The 21,248-nt window shown below is 36.4% G+C and overlaps 3 protein-coding genes across 4 annotated transcripts; 1 reads left to right on the top strand and 2 right to left on the bottom strand.

The window, feature by feature from the left end:
* The first annotated feature begins 2,815 nt into the window (after positions 1-2,815).
* LOC137708879 (uncharacterized protein At5g39865-like) lies at positions 2,816-5,542 on the top strand. The gene has a single exon (XM_068448040.1). It carries the CDS (start codon positions 3,331-3,333, stop codon positions 4,588-4,590), a length of 1,260 nt encoding a protein of 419 aa, XP_068304141.1. The 5' UTR covers positions 2,816-3,330; the 3' UTR covers positions 4,591-5,542.
* Positions 5,543-7,972: 2,430 nt separating this feature from the next.
* On the bottom strand, positions 7,973-10,803 carry LOC137708408 (binding partner of ACD11 1-like). 2 transcript variants are annotated; one of them, XM_068447477.1, is made up of 5 exons: positions 10,619-10,803; positions 9,669-9,799; positions 9,134-9,209; positions 8,756-8,866; positions 7,973-8,600 (listed from the first exon to the last, which is right to left on the bottom strand). In XM_068447477.1, exons 2-5 carry the CDS (start codon positions 9,782-9,784, stop codon positions 8,154-8,156), a joined length of 750 nt encoding a protein of 249 aa, XP_068303578.1. In that variant the 5' UTR covers positions 9,785-9,799; positions 10,619-10,803; the 3' UTR covers positions 7,973-8,153. The 2 variants fall into 2 exon arrangements, with proteins under 2 accessions (XP_068303578.1, XP_068303577.1); XM_068447476.1 differs by lacking the exon at positions 10,619-10,803 and having other exon boundaries at positions 9,669-10,603.
* An 8,033-nt stretch (positions 10,804-18,836) lies between these two features.
* On the bottom strand, positions 18,837-20,308 carry LOC137708488 (transcription factor PRE6-like). The gene is made up of 2 exons (XM_068447577.1): positions 19,930-20,308; positions 18,837-19,254 (listed from the first exon to the last, which is right to left on the bottom strand). Exons 1-2 carry the CDS (start codon positions 20,047-20,049, stop codon positions 19,099-19,101), a joined length of 276 nt encoding a protein of 91 aa, XP_068303678.1. The 5' UTR covers positions 20,050-20,308; the 3' UTR covers positions 18,837-19,098.
* Positions 20,309-21,248: the final 940 nt, after the last annotated feature.

Genomic DNA, 21,248 nt, shown 5'->3' with positions numbered 1-21,248 from the left:
ACTACTGATTTTATCTAGGGGTGGTTCGGTATGGGATACCATACCGAAACTAGTATCCCGAATCCCAAACCGAAATTTTTCGGGACGAGAATTTGAAGACCAATCCCAAACCAAATTTTCGGGAATCCCAAATTTCGGGAATCCCGAAATATTTTCGGGATTTTGGGACAAATCGGGAATCCCAAATTGAAATATGAAATTATGAATTGTTCTTCAAATATATAATTCAAGAACACATTCATGAACTAGGAATTTTATTTCATTCACACTACCATTTAATTGAACACGGGCATGCTTGACTCTTTTTATCATAGTCAAAATTCAAATTAATTAAACTCTTTTTGCAATCTGTTGAGAGACAAAAGAATCAAGCCTTCTGAAATCATCAGCCATGGCAGCAGCAATAATAAAATCCACATGAATATCAAACAGAACATGAAAAATATGCAAGGTGTAGGGCATTCTAGGTTGCTGAGCATGAATTAGAAACTACTAGCATCAATTATAAAAGAATAATATATATATATATATGTATAAATATATATATATATAATAATTAATATTATATATTTTCGGTTTGGTATGGGATTCCCGAAATATCGAGAAGCCAATCCCGAATCCCATACCGAAATTTTGGGATTGGTTCGGGATAACATCCCGAAAATTTCGGGAATTTCGGTTTGGGAAATTTTTGGTTTGGGATCGGGATTTTTTCGGTTTGGTTCGGGATTTTCGGGAATTTTTTCCACCCCTAATTTTATCTACACTAAAAGGAGGTGGTGGGTTTAACCTCACAATGAACTAGCAATAATGTGATTCGAAATAGTCGAACCTAATATCTCTCACTTATAAGTGAAAATGAATACCACTAGATTATAGTACTAAGTAACTAGTTTTACGTTTTTTTTATATATTAAATAAGCTTACTCATAATTTTTAAATCAAAGATAATATAGAAATTAATCATACTATTTTTATTTGCTTTTTTACTATTATAATTTGTCAAGTTAAGGTCCTTTTTTGTTGTCTAATATTTTGATCTCGTACGGTTTCCCCAGCATGTCACTTCCGTTATAACAATTAGTAACTACACTAACTAAGGGTTCGTCTGTAAATGTTTTTAAAATGATTGAATGCGTTTTTAATATTTTTGAAATTAATCCTTAGTAAAAATAAAAATGAATATTGAAAAAGTACTTGAAATGATTTCTACAATAAACACCATTTTTTTTTTTTTTTTGTAAAGATGCAAAAAGCACTTCGAATGCTTTTGAAAGTAAAAAAAACCATTTTCTCTAAAAAAAAAATTTAATCATATGAACTTCCAAACCCACCTTAAAAAATCATAGGGCAATTACAGATTGAGTTCATGTCAACACGAAGTTAAACACAATCAGAATCAACTCGAACAATACAAAATTTAAATAAATTTATCAAATTGCGGGATTTGTTGCTCGAATGGCTCCACAGGACTGAAGTCGGACGAGGCAGCACCATTCGCTGCTCGACTTGAATGATTTAAGCGAAGGTTGAGGAATTGTGGGCCCCCTGTGCTGTGTTTTTGTTACAGTCGCATTTCAGGATGATATTGACTTAACCTAAATCGATACATTTGGAGTGTGAACTAGAATTTAGAAATTGGTAAATTATTTCTTTAAGTTGGTGCTATCTATTTTTAAATTTTACACCCTTCTCAATTTTTGATCGTAGAATTGAATAAATTGAAAAAAAAATTAATAAACAAAAATGAATAAAAATATATGAAATGTAAAAAAAAGGTGTGTGAATAACATTATTCTTCAAACAAAATTATTGTATTATCTTTTAAGTAATAAAGAAAGTTCAACTACTTTTTAAATTAGTTTAGTCAAATAAAAGAAACAAATTGTACTAATACTTCAAATAACTTATTAGAAAGAAAAAAATTGTAGCAATGACCCTTTAACTTTAACCAAATTGGAGAAATGGTCATTCAACTAAAAATTCATGACTATTGGTCCCTTAACTCATCCAAATGTGCATCTATGTTCATTTTCGTCACTTTGTTGTAATTTCGTCAAAATGACTCATGTTAGAAGAACTATGCCACAAATGAGTTAAAGTTAAGTGATCATTGCCCAAACTGGGTTAAACTTAAGGAACCATTTATTCGATTGGTTTTCCATATTTTTCCCTTGATTTAGCCTCACATGTGTGGTATGTGACTCATTTTGATGGAAGTTCAAACGGAGTTAACAAAAATGACTATAGATGCTTATTTTGATGAGTTAAGGAATCAATGATCATGAATTTTTAGATGAAAGACCATTACTCCAATTAAATTAAAATTAAGTGGCTATTGCTACAATTTCTTCTATTAGAAATTTCATTAGTTTAGCATTGTTATGAGGCAAAATTTCTTTTAAATTGGATTTTTAAATGAGAAAATGTGCACAATAATGAAAAGAAAAAGCAACTTCGTTGACAATCAATGCTAAAGTGAAAACACAAGGGACGAAGATGTGAGAAAAATCATGACTGAAAGTAAAAATTCAAATAAATTACAAGGATTCGAAGTTATTACACTTATTTAGTAGAGGGAGAAATTTCGAACCCAAAACACGTGAGTCGGTAAGTTTTTTCCTAAGATATTGAACACATGCAACACTTGCATTTCATTAGAAGCAATAAACTATTTCATTAGCATAACGTAGGTGAAAATTCAAGCAAACTACGAGGACTTTCCTAGTAAAAATTCTAATTTGTTAACAAGTCAATGCACAATTTATATATATATATATTGACACATTCTTTTGGGGAATGTTGGGTTCTTGCTTCCACTCCATCGCAGTTTTCGATGTTTTTCTTTTCGAGAGACGGCGTGTGGGAATAGGAGGTGGGAACTTAAATCACAAAGGTCTTCGCCCTCCTTCTCTGACTTTTCCATTCCGTTCATTCCATTTCCTCCTCCCAACTTTTTGTTCCCTTTCCCTTCTGGAATCTCATTCCGTTTGTCCTCTCCCTCACGGACTGTAGATTCCAGGACTAGGACCCTCCGAGAAAATCCACTCCTTCGTCGTTTTTCTCCTCCAGGTCTCTTCCGAGAAAATCCACAGTTTCGAGTCTCTCCGCCATTAATGCGAGTTTCTCACGTGTGTCTGCATCTCTCGTCACGCAAATATATTCACAAAGAAGAAAGGAGAAGAATGGTTTTCTAACCCTTCTTCATAATCCCACAATTTCCCATTTTCTCCTGATGAATTCCATTTCCGATTGTTTAGAAAAACACCCTTTTGATTTTTGATTGAATCTCGTTCGTATCGGATCGAGTTTTGGCAGTTTTGGGGTCCGATGGGTTGCGCAACCTCGAAGGAAAAGCGGTGCCGGCACTGCGAAAGCGCCATTTCTCCGATTTCCCGAAGCTACTCAATGCATGTCCACCACCCGCCGCAGACCAAAGGTGACAGCTACCATGTCGTCGCCCTCACCTCCTCCACTTTAGGTTCTCTCAATCGCCCTGAAAACAGAGTAATTGCTAACGGATGCGATGATACCAACGAGAACATGATCGAGCACAGGAACAAGGAATTCTCAGTGGGACTAATCGAAGCCAAGACGTGGTCGAATATGATCGAAGCGAAAATCCCAAAAGTTGTGCCAAAAACTCCGACCAGGACGCCGCCGGGCGAGCCGGAGACGATCAATATATGGGAGTTGATGGAAGGCCTCGAGGACATGAGCCCTCTCAGGTCGCCAGCCCATCACCTTCGGAGCTTTTCTTTCGACGTTGTTCGGGACCCGTGTCCGAGGCCGATTTCCCCTTCCGACCGCCAGAAATCGAGATTCCAAGAAAATGGGAACTCTCCCCCTAAGCCGCAGCCAATGTGGATTCAAATGTCGGATGACAATGATCAGGTGAAATCCAATTCTTTGATTGCAGATTTTGATCCGGATGTGATCTCCGCGTTCCGGAAATCATTATCGGAGATCAAATCCGAGGAAGATCCTTTCGATTTAGCGCATTTGGTAGTCAGCAAGGAGCCGGCTTGGGCCTGCAACGACATATTGGAGGCCCAGGACAAGAAGGGCAGGGACAGAGTGGTATTGTACTTCACGAGCCTCCGAGGGGTACGGAAGACGTACGAGGATTGTTGCCACGTGCGGGTGATACTGAAGGGCATAGGGGTCCGGGTGGACGAGCGGGACGTGTCGATGCATTCGGTGTTCAAGGAGGAGCTGAGGGAGCTTCTCAAGGACAGGTACAATGAGGCTCCGTTGCCCAGAGTGTTTGTTGGGAATAAGTACGTTGGCGGAGCTGATGAGATTCGGCAATTGCACGAAGACGGGAAGCTCGAAAAGTTGCTCGATTCTTGTGAAAAATTGGAAGGCGGTTGTGGCGGCGGAGATGGTGGTGGAGTTTGTGATGCTTGTGGGGATATAAGGTTTGTGCCTTGCGAAACATGTTCAGGGAGCTGTAAAATATATTACGAAGACATTGATCGCGACGACGAAGAAGAGGAGGAGGAGGCGGAGGAGGGTGAATCGGGGTTCCAACGCTGCCTGGATTGTAACGAAAATGGCCTAATACGCTGCCCCATATGTTGCTATTAGTCCTAAATTCAGGTACTGAATAGTTTTAACCATTTTTGTGCTTGTTTTCTTCTTGTCTTTTGGGTTTTTTGCTTGGTGAGTTGTTTGTTGTACAGTAAAGAGTTTTGGTACATTTGATGAGAAAAGAAAAAAAAAACTGCAATAGGAAACAGTGGAATAATCTTTCAAGCAGATACAGGTTCCCTCAACCTATATCAGAAAGCCTTGCATTGTAATACTATATGAAGCTTTGCAAGAATCTGAAGGCCACATTTGAAATGCATAATATTGTCAGCCATGATGAATGGACACGGTGGTATCTCCTCGTATACCCGTGTCGTGTTGTATTTTTGTTTCCTTGTTCATGCATTGTAGATTGTCAGCTATTTGTTCTCGTTTCACTTCTGTAAACTTTGGTACTAAACCTGATTAAGACAACTTTCACACTGAATGAAATTAGTATAAGGTCAGATGAGATTAAAATATAGAGCCTCATACTGTTGTCAGAAATCCTTGGTTAAAAACATAATCGGATGCGTCCACACAAGTTTTTTTCCTTCTTCATCATGATATTTTGAATTTTCTTTTTCTGGTTACAAAACACTTGACTTAAAATTGACACCAAAATTGTCATTAATGAAAAATCTATTTTATCACCGATTGTACAACTATCGACTCCTATATATTATACAAGAAAAATATTATTATAGTTAAACGTGAAATCGTAATATGTTAGTCATTTGATTGAATAAATTATCCATACACTATTATTTTATGGAGTATTGAATTTGGATAGCAGTTGGCTTCAACCATCTCAGAGATGGAAAGGGTCATCCAACATCTTTGATGCTTCATCTTCATGCCAAGCACATTAGGTGGATGAAACCATCAAGGGTCAATGTCGGCGAAACAACAGAAGTTTAGTGCCCTAGTCAATCCACCGTCTTTCGACTTCTCACCAATTTGAAACATACTCAATTACTTTTACATTTGTTTTGATTTATTTAAATAATAATTTGCAACTTACATTTGTGTCAAATTGTAATTTTTGGTATAAAATTATAACTCATTACATATAAAATGTTAAACAATATTCAAGACGTCATGGGAAATAATGACAGCTTTTTGACCGAGTCTCGCTAGTATTTCCGTATATTTAAATAAAAGTTTCTGAAAAGTTAGGTTCTGCAAAATAAACAAATGACCCCTTTATCTTAGCTTTCTTGTCAAAGCAAATGTGTGCGTGTGTCCCTCAAAGTGTATAAAAAAACTTGGGAGTCACCTGAAGAGAATGAACGAAGCCGCAGACTAGTTTTTATATAGAAATTATACTGGCCATGCAGGCAGAATACAATATCATGACATGGTGCCACTAAGGGACACTAACACAATACAAATTAATGAATATTGAGTGCCAAAATTTTTACCATCTCTCATTTCCTATTCTCATCTCTCATAGTTTGGGCAATCATAGCCATGTTAGGGTTTTGAGGCAAAGACTCTTACTTATACTCGAGAATATATCATCTTAAGTTTAATATGCATCATGTATTTTTATTGTTTGTGTACTTATCGGATGATGAATGTTGTAGAACTTTGTTCGTGACATTGGCTTCTCTCCTTTCGGAGATCTTAAAATTTTTGGTTATGGCCATCTGACCATATTATTTGTAAATATTTCTCACGACAGCATGAAAATCTCTGTATTTCAGTCTCATCGATTATAAGTTAGTCTTACAGAGTGCGAGAACCGTCATAAATGGTCAGTCCTATTGAAATATCGTTGTAGCAGTTAACATGGTGAGTAAGACGGAAAAAAAGCTCTAACATCGGATATAACAATTGGCTACGTGACGCTTTGCATCCAATCAAATTATATCAATTTGGGTTGTTAAGAAATAGAGGCCACATTAATGTGGTGACCAAAAAGAAAGGGATAGGAAGAAAAGAGTGTAATGAACAACCGTTTCTTGTCGAAAACATTATGTCATTTAATAAAACAGTCCCATTAATTTAAAAGGGTAACGACATTATCGAAAATTTGCATTTGGGTTGCCACTTAGTACAACTTTGAAAAAAAGAGAGTTAACGATCCGACTCGTTAACGAGTTCTCAACAAGTGACTTGATAACGATCTGACTCTTTAACAAATTGATCTGAAACCTGCTATTTTCATATCATTTTGCGTTCGATTAACGGTTCGTTTAAGAAATTGCCAAATGTCAGGCGCGTTTACCTTATGTTCGGCTGATTCCCTGGAAAGTGAAAAGGGAAACAAGTTCCAGGCTTTCTAGTTGTATAATAATATGCTTTGAATGATGGGAGTCTTAAACAAACCATAAACCAAACAAAGCGTAGGAGGAGCAAAGTCAGTGAACATTCATAATCTGCAATGGCCATAAAGCTGAGATCTCTTGATCCAAAACCAATTGATTAGTCAATCTTATAAAGCATGATTCTCGTGGGTTAGGCAACATTTAATTAGGGCAACTCTCACATCGAGTGAGACTAGTAAGGTGAGATTAAAATACATTTATGCTTTTGTAAAATGCGTCTTAAAATAAATATAACATAATTTTCTCAGAAGCGACCTGCGTCTGAACCCATCCGGCCCCACCCGTTTCTAGAACTTGCCGCACAGGGTAGCCGCAACCTACAACTGCTCCGTAGATGGTGGCTCAAAAAAAAAAAAACATGATTTTAAAGTTGTAAGAACGTTACGGGGTCGTTTGAAAGACTTGAGCAGGAGTAGCTGCTGCGATGCTGAATAAGTGTATAAATAAGTGTACAATGTTTGGTTGGCAGATGAAGAACATCATAAAAAAATTAGGAAGTAGTTGATGGGGAGGCAGGGGGAGTTGTGAAGCTTAAACCTTAAATGATGAAAACTAACAACAACAACCGTGATGAAATTAATGATATTTGAAATATTTAACATTAATTCTGGTTGTTACTTGGAGTGAAGTCCCAGTTGCTGATCTTCCTGGGTGCTTGCTGATTGCTTGCCTTCCAAGAATGGTAGGTTTCAAATAATCGGGTCAAACGTGTTGATGGAGCATATTGAATGGGTCATCGTTTGCATCAGTGTTTTGACTAAATTACTTCAGACCAATTAGGCGGAGAAACACTTGCATGTCATGACTTCATATTTTATCTCTCTATCTCTGTTTAACTGATTAGGTGAGGAGAGAGAAGAAGAAAGAAAGCGGACATGAGCCCGGGATACTAAACACATGTTTACCATGGTGAGTGTTACTGGGTTCCAAAAGCACTTGAAGTGCTTCCTGCAAGAAGCACCAATTATGTGCTTCTTGCGGGAATCTCTTCAAGTGCTTTTTCATGATTCACTTGCATTTTTACTAAGGATTGTTTTCAAAAGTACTCTCATCAAGAGCGCTTTCAGTCATTTTAAAAGCACTTCCAAACTAATCATTTATCACTTTAAGCACCAACTCTTGAATGTGGTATACTGCGACTTTAAACACCAACACCAACAATTTCCAACCTAGGTTGGCATGTAACAAAAGATGATTTATTTGCAGAGAAATTGGTAGACACAAAACAATATAGACAAATGTTGGACCTTATTTACCACCATGAGTACCCAAATCGGCTGCAGCTTTGCTTGCACGAGTCAATACATCTGAAAACCAAAGAGCTCCTTTGGCAAAGTAGCTGCTGTTGAACACAGCGCTTCCTGCTGCCACAGTTGCTTGCCCAGCATACGTAGCAGCCACCACAGCTGCCGTTCCAGTAACGGTTGCAGTTGATTTGGTGATATCTGAAACATGGAACTTCTCGTCCACGGTTTTAACAACTTCCATGCCTGCGTAAATTTTTTCAGTGAGACCGATTCTGTTGCTGAGCTCGCAAACCTTGGCTGCTGCAGTTGCTGAGAGTTGATGGGACTCATCGAAAGCTTTGGCCTTGGTTAATGCGCCTTTCCCCAAAACATATCCCTTGGCTGCCATTGTTTTGACAACAGTTACTGCTTCTCCAGGAGTAGAGATGAACTCACTCGTGTGATAAGTCTGATAACGTCGTACAAATTTGAGAAATAATGAAGTTTGAATAGAATTTTAAACAGTCTAACAATTTTTCAGAAGCACATGAAAAATTTGTTATGCTAAGCTTGTACTGTGATAAATCTTCAACCAAAACAACAAAGCAGTTAATTTACATGTACCATTAAGCTAGTATTGCCTTCGGGGTTGTAAGCACTGTTCCAAGCATCGGATTCATCAGTATAACTTCCCCACCTTGTTATGCATACACATTGATCTACAATCCTAGCTCCCTGAAGTTGGGACGGATGGACAAATCAGTGGACAACCAATATCAAATATCTGAGGCATTTTAACACTAAAAATTTATCCATATGAACACGTAATCGTTTTTGTTAGAGTAAAAGTGCACAACCAAACGTCATGCAAGTGCAAGTTCTACCCTACTTTTTATGGACATCTAGAGCTTATGAATCTATGATAGTGATTGCATTTATCGACTGAATAACGAACTTTTTCATTCGAGAAGCATTTAAAGGGTAGAGTGACCACCAACTTACACTGAGTAGTATAGCAGTTTGCAGAGCAAAAGCATCTTTGAATGTCACATACGCGGTACAGGCGTATTCACCAGATCTGTTTCCAACAACAAAAGCATTAATCAGATACACATTCATTAAGGAAATTCAGAGAACTTAATTAACTGAGGATTGTGGAAACTAGAACTCGTGCAAACATGACTTCTCAAATTCGATCTTTTGAACCTTGCCTTCTCACTTTTGAAGATTTCTCAACCAACCCTCGTTGGCTGCAGTGATGACTTCTAAATACTCGTGGAAATCAAAATTAAACCTTTTATGCTGCCGACTTCAATTTCTTTAACAACTAAGTACTACGTAAGGAAATTGAAGAGGCTTCACATAAGTCATTGTTCCTTTTAACCAATTTCCGAAAACAACCAGCTTCTGACTGATTCAACGAGTTTGCAGTGAACAAACCCCACACATAAAACATGACTAGACAACCATTTTCCAGATTCAGTACAAAAAATCGGATCATTCTCAATAATTAGAAGCAGGGAAAGATGAATTCTACCTGATGATTTCAACATGCTCAACTGCGCCGCAGTGACTGAAAAAATCATAAACATCCTCCTCTGTAGCTTTAGAGGACAAGCTTGTAACTTCAGCAGTGTATCCACCCGGGTACATTTTCCCGAAAAATCACTAGAAGAAAAAACTGGACTGAGAGAACCTAGGAAAATGAGAGGATAACGAAAACCAGCTCATACAACGAAAAAGCTGGTTTTCGTTCAAGTTGAAATGCTGTTGCAAGTCCAAGTTGTATCAGCTGTTTTTGAAATGAACATCAAAAAATCATTTCGGTCATTTAACTTGGACTCGCAACAGCATTTCACAGCAAGGTTTCAGCTTTCTTTGCATAGAATTCCTCAATGGAGGAACAAACAAAGTGGATAAGAAAATTTTCAGAAACAGATAGAAGGCATTGTCATGTTTCAATCCATATGCCATGTGATGAGTATCTATACCCTTAAGTGGTCCCTACATAACTAACATAATTTTATAGGAAGAACAAGAAAAAAATTGAATGCTTCTAACATCTAGTGAAATCCATGAGTTTTACAGTGAGAACTTGATTACTCAAAAATTAAAGTTAAAAACTTAAATCCGTCAATGCCATCACCGTGTGATGTTACTAATTCACGTGGCAGTGCAAAAGTTACTATGTAAATGCATCATCAAGTAATGCAGCAGTAATAAGCATAATTACTGATTATAATTCTGGAAGAAATAAAGAAAGAGGGTAATCCTCCGGACCATCACAGAAAGTCAATTCCTAAGGAACCAATGTCAACTTGCATTACAGAATCAAAGCAAGTCAAAGAATGATTAGTGGGAAAAGTGATAAACTTTGCTCTGATTGATTGCCGAGATGATTCTTGTAATGATAATTCGGAAAATTAATGAACTGAAAAACCCAGATAGAAAAGCTCATGAATTTGATAATTATTGCAGTTTACGTACCAGTTCTTGAATCTTGATGCGAGTTGCAGTAGCACTGTGAGAGGCTCCAGCGAAGAAGAAGTGGAGCGTGGCGTTTGATTGCCGTTGGAGGAGCGTAGGCTTATCCTTTTATGCCGCCGTCGGAGATTTTTATGATCCGATTGGCGGGGAATGATCTAGTTTTCTGTTAGGATAGAACCATTTAATCTGACTATAGATCCAACTTAAATTTTAAACGTAAATTGTCCTTTCTATCCCGTGGGATAATTACTATCAACTACATGATAAAATTAACAGTAAGACTAGAATTTATCAATAAATTCATATTCAATAATCAAACCCTTACCATCATTGATTATACAATCTGTCTAACTTACTATTTTAGCTAAAACTCTGAGACGTTGTCTATAGAGGAAAAAAAAAAGTTCTTTTTGCCAGATGAATGATGATTTTGAAGTTTTGGATCCATTAAGGTATGAGGATCGATTTATGACAGTTTTGGATCCTCCAAATAAGATATGAATCGAGGAATGGATCTTCCAAAACCAAGGTCATTTTGCAGTACGATCACTGAACTCTTTAACATCTTCCCACTGACGAAAACAGTTTCGAGAGGCCTAGCAATCCATTGTGCTGCATGAATTGGCTGTGTAAAAGATCATATCTATGCAAATATTTGAACCATTTCAGTCATTACACGTCGCTTTGGATAGTCTTAATTTGTGGAAGTCAACTTAATTATCACTCCGTTTGCAGTTCATGACAAAATGTACAACTACGAGTGTAAGACACTGAGAACACACTTCTTCACAGTCTGCATTCCCCTTCTGTTCTTCACTGGCTAACTCGCTTCAGTGGAAGAACCAGCAACCCTATATACAAAAACCCACTATGGAATTCAGATTGTTGCAATTTCCTTATTTGTTAGGATTCAAGGATTCTCCATAAATCTCTTCAAACACTGTTTAATTGGAAAACGATAATGTTTAGCAAACTAAGAAAATATTAATGCCTTGTTCACTCTCCCGTACGTGGGCATACCTTTAACCTTCATTTTTTTTATTAGACCATCTCCAATGGTAACCTAAAACCTAAAAATATTTAGCCCAGAAAATTTAAATTTTAGCCCAGAAACAGTTTTTCTGCTTCAACTCTTCTGACATAAAATTTTAGCCCGAGATTATCAAAGAATGAATTAAGGCTATTTTTTTTTAAATTAACTTAAAAAAAAATTATGTAGACTATCCTAAATTAATTATATGAACATTTTAATCTAAAAATATTTAACTTCCCATAAATTTTGAAAAATCACTGAATCAATACATGAAAATCATGATAAACCACATAAATTTAATACAAACGACATTTAATAAACCACATAAACTTAATACAATTGAAAACTCATAAACTTAATAATGATATCCACCATCTTGAGTTGGTGATGGACTTGGGTGATAGTCTTGAAATGAATCATCATCTTGAAATATACTCCTTGTGGCATTCCTTTGTAAAATGTCATTTTGCTTACCACGTAAGTATTTCTTCCTCTCTGGAGTGTATTTGTCGAGGTCCTCCATCATCAAATTAATTTCGAACCTTTCTTGCCCCATATCCCCTTGTTCCTTCATGGCTAAACGCATTTGGGCCGATTCTTCTTACCGAGAGATATGGTTTTCATTCATTCTTACCATTTCACTAGCAAATTGTGCACGTATCGAATCTTGGGACTTTCCTTTTCTCTTTGCTTCCTTTAACCCAGGGGCCTTGCAAAAGAAGAAGTTGGGGTCATTTGTTCGACACCTTCATTGTCAGCAAAATTCACACCTTCATTGACCTCATTTGGGGGTGGGGCTTCACTATAAAATAATCTTCCACATTGTTGATTCGCATCGGTTCCCCACCTCGGACAATACTTGAGGATGTTCCAAGCATGATGCAACTTAAAAGCTTGATTTTTTGGTGTATTTCTTGTCTTGTAAATTGCTATTGCTTTGTCACCCTACGCAACAAATACATAAAAACAATTAGTTGTAAAATACTATTATGTACATGACAACTAAAATATCAACAAAGAAACTCACAATTTCTGAGGCGCCCCTTCCACTAGGCATGTCAACCGTGGCTCTCTCCAAGCTTCCCTTCCACAAAGTGCATGCTTTGTTGATAATCTTCTACCGATCATAAACACCACCAAATTCCCTTCGACCAGCGTTGGAGTTTTCATGGAACTTATCAATGATTTTACCCTACAAAACGTTTCTATTTTGATTTGTGCCGACGGCACCATCTTTGCTAACAAATATTCATGTCAAACATAAAGCAATATCTTCATCAAAGGTCCAATTATGACCTCTAACATGCTCTTTTGCCATCTTGAAAAATTTGGAAATGAGAAGAAATGGTAGAAAGAAAAATTGGAAGAATTGTAGGAGAAAAGTGAGTTTTGTGTGGATGTTTGAACAAATACATAGGTATTTATAGAGTTTTTGGTTGAATTTTAAGTTAAATAATTTTTTAAAATTATTTTAGCCGTTGGATTTAAATTTGGACCATTAGATCTTTTTTTTGTACCGTTAGATTTGATTATATTCAATCTAAGCTGTTGGATTCAATAAATATATAAATATAAAACTAAAAAAAAAAATTTTTGAACCTGGACTGTTGGATTAACCAACGGCCCATTTAAATGAAGTCATTTGATGAAGAAAAGTAGCCCAACGGCTACTTGATTGTCTGACACAGAGGGAACAACCCCACGTGGGTTGGTACAGAAATCTAAAAGAGCCTAGCGCGTGCAACGCGTAGGCGAGTAGGGATTGGGCAGTGGGCTTCACAACCCTGGTTTCAGTCTCAGTTGGTGGGGGCCCATTTTGCTTTATGGCCTAAAATTGGGCCGGTATTTGCCCTCCATTTGGATTTTAGGTTTTAGGTTAATTTTAGGTCATGGGTTGGAGTGGATTTTTTTTTTTTGGGTTGGGGGGGGGGGGGCGAGGAGAGGGAAATTTTAGGTTTTGGCCCATCATTGGAGATGGTCTTAGGGCTCGAAGATCTTAGACCACGACAACCAAACATCAACACACCAAAGTCATAAGGATTCATGACTTGTAAACAATGATCATCTTTATATATAAAGCCAAGGCCCAATGAATACTGTTTTTTTGGGTCACGAGCTTCACAAAAAATAACTGGATAAAAATGCCCATCAAACAAAAAACTTCAAAAGCAACCCAAAATAATGCATCAAATGTGGTAGGAGTATTTTCGTCATTTTAACAATAATTTTTAATAATGAATTTTTTTTTGTACAGTTTTTTTTTAATAATTAGTACCTCACAATAGTCTGGCAATAATGTGATTCAATCAGTTGTTTATTAAATATTATTTTCTCTATTTTTCAACACATTCAAAACATCTTAAGAGGCGTGTAATGCCGTTTATAAAAAAGGTATTTCGCACGTGGACAATAATGTGATTAAATTAGTTGTCAAATGATTTTTTTTTTTAACAAACGATATTATCTACACTAAAGGGAAAGGGGTGGGCTTACCTCATAAAGGGTTAGCAATAATGTAATTCATTCAGTTGTTTATTAAATATTATTTTCTCTATTCTCAATATAAATTCAATAGAGACCGATTTTATTATGTGGATTCAATTGATTTAATTGGTTTATGAAGGGTTTCTTCTAGCATGATCTAAGATTATTCATTTACTTCAAATATTTGACTTTTCTTTTGTCAATTTACGTATATAAATACATTTAAAACGTGTAAGTTGTGCGTAGCACGCCGTAATTCAAAAAATATCTTATGCACATTCGTGAACGTGTGTATGAAGGCTAGTATATATCGAGACAAGTGATCCAAAATACCCAAGATTCTAAAATACACAAAAAAAATACACTAGGTGCTAGTCGAGAATCTAGCTGGGGCCTAGCAGCTAGGCAGGGCCTTGGCAGATTTAAGTAAATTTATCGTTTATTTGTAAATAAGTGCCTATTTATATTTAAAAAAAAAACATAATTTTATTGTGATACATCAATTGCAAAATAAAATTACATACATATTATAAAGTATTAGAACATATTTAAAACATGGGGAACAAGCCTATAATGAGTGTTCATCCAAGTATTTAACAAGTTTCTTACATTTTATTAACAAAATAATACAAAATGAAAGTATCACTTTTTTGTCTAAGTGAGAGTTGCAACCTAGGAGGGTTAGGCGGGTGCCTTAATGGGTTTAGGTGCGCTTTCTTAATTTTCAAACGTCTAAAGACTAATCATACAGTGGCCAGTCACCTAACACTTAAAACGAGTTTAAACAGAACTAGGCAAGGATTTTTAGAACAGTGAAAATACCTAATTAAGTCACAACTCTTTCCAAACGGCAGCCAAAGCCTTGGAGGAGTGGATTAATTAGCATCTTGTTTATAACTCTGTTTTCTTGGGGTGTGCTATCCACACACCTCATTTTACTTCTCACACACCCCTTGATAATTTATGTCCGTTGATATTCTTCAATTCATCCGATCTAATGACCGAAAATTAAAAAGGTGTGTGAGAAATAAAATGAGGTGTGTGAATATCACACTCATTCTTATATTGTCTTATACATCAATTTAATTGTATGATAACGTAGTACTGTACTACTTACAGTCCAATGTTTCCTTCTCTCTCTTTTTTCCTTTGTTTGTTAGCAATCAAACAAAAGTTCATGTAAATTAAATTACGCTTGCATTTTTCTTGGTTTATGCTGCTAATGATTTGATTAAATAATGTAAATATTGCATACGTATAGTACGAGAGAGCTTTTTTAGCATGTTCGGAACACGAGACAGTACGTTACATATTATTTTATAATTGGAGGAAATTTTTTTTCACGTATCTCTTCAATTATATAATGATATGTGGGTGTTCCGGCCCTGATTTCAAGCACATTGAAAATCTCGAGTATAAGGCAATCTCCTCGATGGATTCATTAATGTTTCTTCCAACGTTGACAACCTCTGCAGATTCAATTAATTAGGCTCTTCATGTTTCTTAATCGAAGGAAATTTCCCATAAACCCTCTCCTAATCATGTACCTACAAGTTTATAGTTTGTAGATGACTCCTTCGATGAATGGTCAAACTCATATGTCTCTTTTGGATATATGAATGCATTGACCTGATCATAGTGATCAGGAAGCAACGAAATCACCCGTTTATCCTTTTATAATTAGTCCAATCTTAATTATATATGTGATTGATTGGCCTATACCGCATTAACTGTGTGCTCATTTCCTTGATTTTGAGGATGACATTATACGGTTGCATGCATTCATGCAATTATGAATTAGGTTTGTCAAAAACACTCATAGATGTGCTACTAGTTGATTGCCCAAGTGGTTAGCGTTGCGGGTTCAAATGCTGCTCATTTTTTTAATATAAATTAATATAAATATCGCTTGTAATAATAAAAAATATTCATAGATGTGGATGCGAACAAGGATGTATATATAAATAAAAATTTTGATTATATTTTCAACAACTTGGTATATATTAATCTTTGCATGATTAATGTAGGAAGGATCTATTAATTTTCGTGATCAAATTTCTTAATTCATATTGAAATTTAATGACCTAGTCTCGGGATACCATGTAGAATTATAGAACTTGATGATTGTATTGAGAGCACAAGGTGCACTTATATACAAGGTTATGATGTAAAAGCAAAGCTAACTTAACGTAGAAGAATACATGTGGAAAATGGAAATAGGTACATCATAGAGTCCTAAACTTAAGACTAAACGGATTCAACTAAAAGGACCGGAACCAAAATATCCCATATATTTCAAGCGCTTGCAGCAAAGGATCAGTTAGTCACATTATAATGTGACTGATAAAGTTGTTTTCTTCACACACAACTCGGCAAACCCCATGAGCTAGAAATACCTTGATGCAATTGCAGAGTACTGAAATATAACGGAATATGATATATAAGTAATGCTAATTTACATCATGATGCCAAATGCTACTCTCTAATCCAGTCTAAATTCAACTGATTATCAATTAAGCAATATACATATAATTAAATATCCAGATAAACGTTTCACAAGTTGTATGTCAAATATGGAAGATGAGTACTCTTACCGCCTACCATTGAGTTGTCAGTTTTGACGTCATATTCAAATGTAAGCATTCAATTTAAAATTCAAATAACGAGTGGTGAGGGTCAAAATCATATGAGCTCTTTTGCAAGATTTTAATACGTTGCGGACTCTCAAACTCTCATGACATCCGGATAAATATTTCACAAGTTGTATGGCAATTGACAAAGACGAGCACTCTTACAGTCTATACCATCGAGTTGTCAGCTTCGATATCATATTAGAATGTGAACATTTAATTTAAAATTCAAACAACAAGTACTGGAAAGCTGTGGTGAAGTCAAGATTTTCCGAGGGGAGGGGCGAAATTCAAAAGAGTGCAAGGTTCAATCGAAGCGGTTGTTTTCACATTGGAGAGTGCAAAGTTTTGAGTCAATATTCATAACAGAAAATTGTCTCTTCACCAAAGCAGTTGTAAACAGTAATACCAAAGCTATGTAAGAAGCTTAAATTAGTTAGGATTAGATTCTAAAAAACTCAAAGCCCTTCATCGATCCCATCGCAGCCTTCTCCTCCAAGTTGTGGCGGATCCAGAATTTTAATATTAGGTGGTCCTAATATTCAAGCTAAAACAAAATTAGATGAAAATACCATTGAAATATTAAACAATAAATTACAACTTTTTATTCATAATCTTTATACAAACAACAATTTAGTGTAACCCGTTTCCATCATTTTTTAATAAGATCATTAATTCCTTGCAATTAAAAAAGTTATTTCTCAAACACATAGAATAAATATAAATATCAAATTGATTATGAAATGCCTAACTAAGTTTGAAGTGTCGATAGGTACGTGAAGTTTGGGGAAGAGATTGGTGGTGTGCTGATGATGGTGGACTCCAGTTGGGTGGAGTGGGATTTAGGATATGGAGGATTAGGGAGTTAATTTGGGTGAGGTGGACTTTCTTAGAAAGTCGAGCCTTTTTGTTTTTTTAATAAAAAAATAGTGAGGCTATTAGCCTCCCATGTGACCTAGGTGGTGTACAACACATCAATGCTCATTGTTTTACTTAAAAACTCACGTGGACTAGATAGCATGTGACTTAGGATGTTTTTGAATAGAAATTGATCGTCTTCTTCTCTTCTTCTGGTTTGTAAAAAGCCAAAACATTGCAACCGTTGAAAATCTGACACCTTTGTTCCCTCCATCCAACCTTCTCCCTCATCGACCTTCCTCTGAAATTCCGACGCCTTCGTCTGCAAATCCCAACCGAACCAGCACCTGACCCTCGATTTCAACGAGAACGGAGGGGCTGAACTAACGCTACTAGGCATATTTTCCTGCGAAGGGAGTGGCGGCCGCCGCTCTTCGCCCTCACGTAGCTTTGCCACTACTAGAAAGGGTCAAAATCATATGAACTCTTAGGCAAGATTTTAGTTCGTTGCGGACTCTCAAACTTTCATGACTAGCTAGGACCCTAGTTTGTGGAGATGAACAAACGACAATCATGATCAAATTATTTTCACGTGAGTGTTTGGTGGCTGTTTTGCTGACCCTTGCGACATATTGGTTTGGCCGATTTGATGTTACTGTGCAACGATCATAATATTAAAACAGGCAAGTTAATTAATAATCTTTCCATGCACGATCGTATGTTGGAATCTAATGAGAAAGACAAGCGTGATAAGTGAGACTTCTACATTACTAAGTTTTAAGTCCATAACCAAAAACCACACTACCTAAAAAGGATAAACGAAGAGCACTAATCTTGTACGTAAATGCAGTGCGCAGATACAATTTTCTGGTTTCAATTTCAATGAAGCCTAGCTAGAATGCAGAATAGCGAGGATGAGCCTTGGCGCAACAAAAATGTTGTTTCTTTGTGACCGAAAGATCACAAATTCGAGTAGTAGAAATAGCCTTTTGCAAAATAAGGGTAAGGCTACGTATAGAAACTCCCTCCCCAACTCTCACAAAAAGAAAGCCTTGTTGGCTTAGAGTCCCCTTTTTGTTTTTTTTTTTTAAATTTTTTCTTCTTCTGCATGTTACATTTATTCAATTCAAAGGCAACAATTAAGTTGTGAGATTGTGTAGAAGAAAGAAAAAAATGTGTAGAAATCATTTTTGCGTAAAGAAATTACAGAGAGTAAATAGGAATGCTTTCTTTATAATAGGACTTGCTAGTAGCAGTGCAAGTCCTTCAATTTATTAAACAAACTAGAATACAGTACGCCTCTAATCAACAACACACATGACATCTTTAAATACATACAGTACTAAGTACTCTAAACTGGAAAGAAAGTAAAAGGACACTTAACTGTATAAATTAAAATGCCCTTAGACACACACACACACATATATATATATATATATATATATAGGGTTTCTCATCATGATCTGATGATTCATCTACTGCGTAATCAAGCTCCTAATTATAGCGGCCTCCGGACTATCAGCATCAATTGTAGAGAGCAGTTGGGAGAGTCGCTCGCTTAGGTCGTCAACCTCTCTGTGTAAGTTTCTGATATAGCTGCAAGTCTCTTGCAGGACCTTCGATGCTGGTACCTGCATCATACAACAAAACAATAGCCAGATCCCAGTTAGCGCCATAACTACTGGCTTTCTAATATTTCTACAAAGGAAATAATTTTTTATAACATTACTGCTGCACAATATTATCAAATTTGTTTACCCAGAACAATATCTCCGTATAACATACTATATATGTATAACGTAATAAATTCTCCAAATTCTAAACATACCATCACGTGACACGTGACACGTGATGAGGTTTACTACTAGATGGTCCCAACTACCACGACAATACATGGGTCAATGGGAAACCGATATTAATATTATCAACCCATAAATATCTAGTTACCATGGAAAAATGTACTGATCCCTTGATGTCCGGGTCAAGTTTTTAGACTATTATAACAGTCCAAATAGACTGCAATAGTACAGTTTACATCCGGTCCTAAAATTACCTTTTTTTGCTCCATGGTTTCTACGGTTGTTGAAAACTTTTCAAATCTAGATACTTATGTAGCATGAGAGAGAATTGTTATTGGCACATTTAAAAAAAAAATTTCATATTACAGATCATGCGTGGTTTTAACAACGTATTTGCTAATTTACCTACGATAATGAGTGCAAAATCAATGATTTTTTTAAGTACAAATAATGACTCCAGTATTATGATCGATTTATTTTCATTGAGAGCAGAGAGGAAGAGTTTACCTTGTTGGAGCGCCTATCTCGAATCTCAGGAACCAGTTGACGTAATTTGGACACCAGTTCGATGATTTGGTCATCTTTGATCGCTGGAGTACCTGACTGCCTTGACCTTCCGCTAGACATGATCCTTACTTACCTAGCTAGACAAGTAGCTAATTTTATATTATCGTTTTCAAAATATATATATGTATGAATAATCAGCCTGGCAATGGAGCTTTATATATTTTATATATATAGGGTTTAGGAACGAGAATATTAACCTAAAAGAGACTAGCAACAGAAAAATACTGGGGAGGGGGGAAAGGAAGGAGAAGTGGATGAAAGAAGGAGGAGAAGGAAAGGGGGTAGCTAGTAACCGAAGTGGAACTGGCAGTCCTATAAATAAGGTATCTGATGGGCTTAGCCCCAGACAGTGATAAGAGATACAAAGAGAGGAAGAACCACTGAGGAAATAGGAGAGAGAGACAGGGGGAGAGAGAGTACTATAACATAGACAGCGATGTTGGATGTGAAGAAGACAACTGCGCATTGGAGAAAGAGTAGACTAGACCTGGTATTTTAAGCCAAGTGAGAGAGGGAACACGAGACCAACGAGAATTTTCTATATTACACAAACTGTGTTTATTATTTTACATGTTATAACACAGATAGACGATATAGGTTTAAGATATTAACCAAAAAAAAAAAATTGAATTTACGTGTTAAAAATACTAACGTTATGTGACTGTGTTATAATTATAATTATAATTATATATATATATATATATAAAGCATGAGGATCCTCACCGGATCCTCTTTGTGAGAATCCGCGGATTCTCAAATTACATCTGTTTATCGTACATCGTGCTCGACAAAGGAGAGGATCCTGAGACCGTATTTCTCAACTCTTTTCCTTTCTTTTTCACGTTTTTTTTTTTTTCTACTCTTGAGTAAACACTTAACCGCAGTCACCACTCACTAACTCGCATTTAATTAATTAAAACAACATTTTGAACGTAGTAACATGCCTTAGAGAATTCCCTCAATTCCTCATCGTACATACACTGTGTATGTTCCCAAGTTGGGGTTTGCTTTCAAGTGGGCTTCAGGAAAGTTGTTTGATTTTGAGCCAACAAAGTGGGGCCTTCATGTATATGTCTCCATACGCACCACCATGTGATCGTAGGATACTGATCCTCTCAACTTCCACAACTAGGGTTACTGAATTTTATTCACCAATCAGCCATTGCCAGCCCCTTGAATTTTCAGCCACGGCTCCTATGTTTCAGGGCAGTCATCTCCAGATGCAGGTATATCTTTTCTCCAACAGGATCCTCTCCGGA

Source organism: Pyrus communis, chromosome 11 (assembly GCF_963583255.1).
Source record: "Pyrus communis chromosome 11, drPyrComm1.1, whole genome shotgun sequence".
Classification (NCBI taxonomy): domain Eukaryota; kingdom Viridiplantae; phylum Streptophyta; class Magnoliopsida; order Rosales; family Rosaceae; genus Pyrus; species Pyrus communis.
This window is presented reverse-complemented; position numbering and strand designations above follow the sequence as displayed.

What these genes read in the sequence shown, in the direction of transcription:
- LOC137708879 (XM_068448040.1), top strand. Translation starts at nt 3,331, where the DNA reads ATGGGTTGCGCAACCTCGAAGGAAAAGCGGTGCCGGCACTGCGAAAGC.
- LOC137708408 (XM_068447477.1), bottom strand. Translation starts at nt 9,784, where the DNA reads ATGTACCCGGGTGGATACACTGCTGAAGTTACAAGCTTGTCCTCTAAA. An exon ending in AAACTGCTATACTACTCAGT is followed by an intron (nt 8,867 to 9,133) that starts GTAAGTTGGTGG and finishes TCCCAACTTCAG; the next exon opens with GGAGCTAGGATTGTAGATCA. An exon ending in AAGGCAATACTAGCTTAATG is followed by an intron (nt 8,601 to 8,755) that starts GTACATGTAAAT and finishes CGACGTTATCAG; the next exon opens with ACTTATCACACGAGTGAGTT.
- LOC137708488 (XM_068447577.1), bottom strand. Translation starts at nt 20,049, where the DNA reads ATGTCTAGCGGAAGGTCAAGGCAGTCAGGTACTCCAGCGATCAAAGAT. An exon ending in GAGATAGGCGCTCCAACAAG is followed by an intron (nt 19,255 to 19,929) that starts GTAAACTCTTCC and finishes TGTATGATGCAG; the next exon opens with GTACCAGCATCGAAGGTCCT.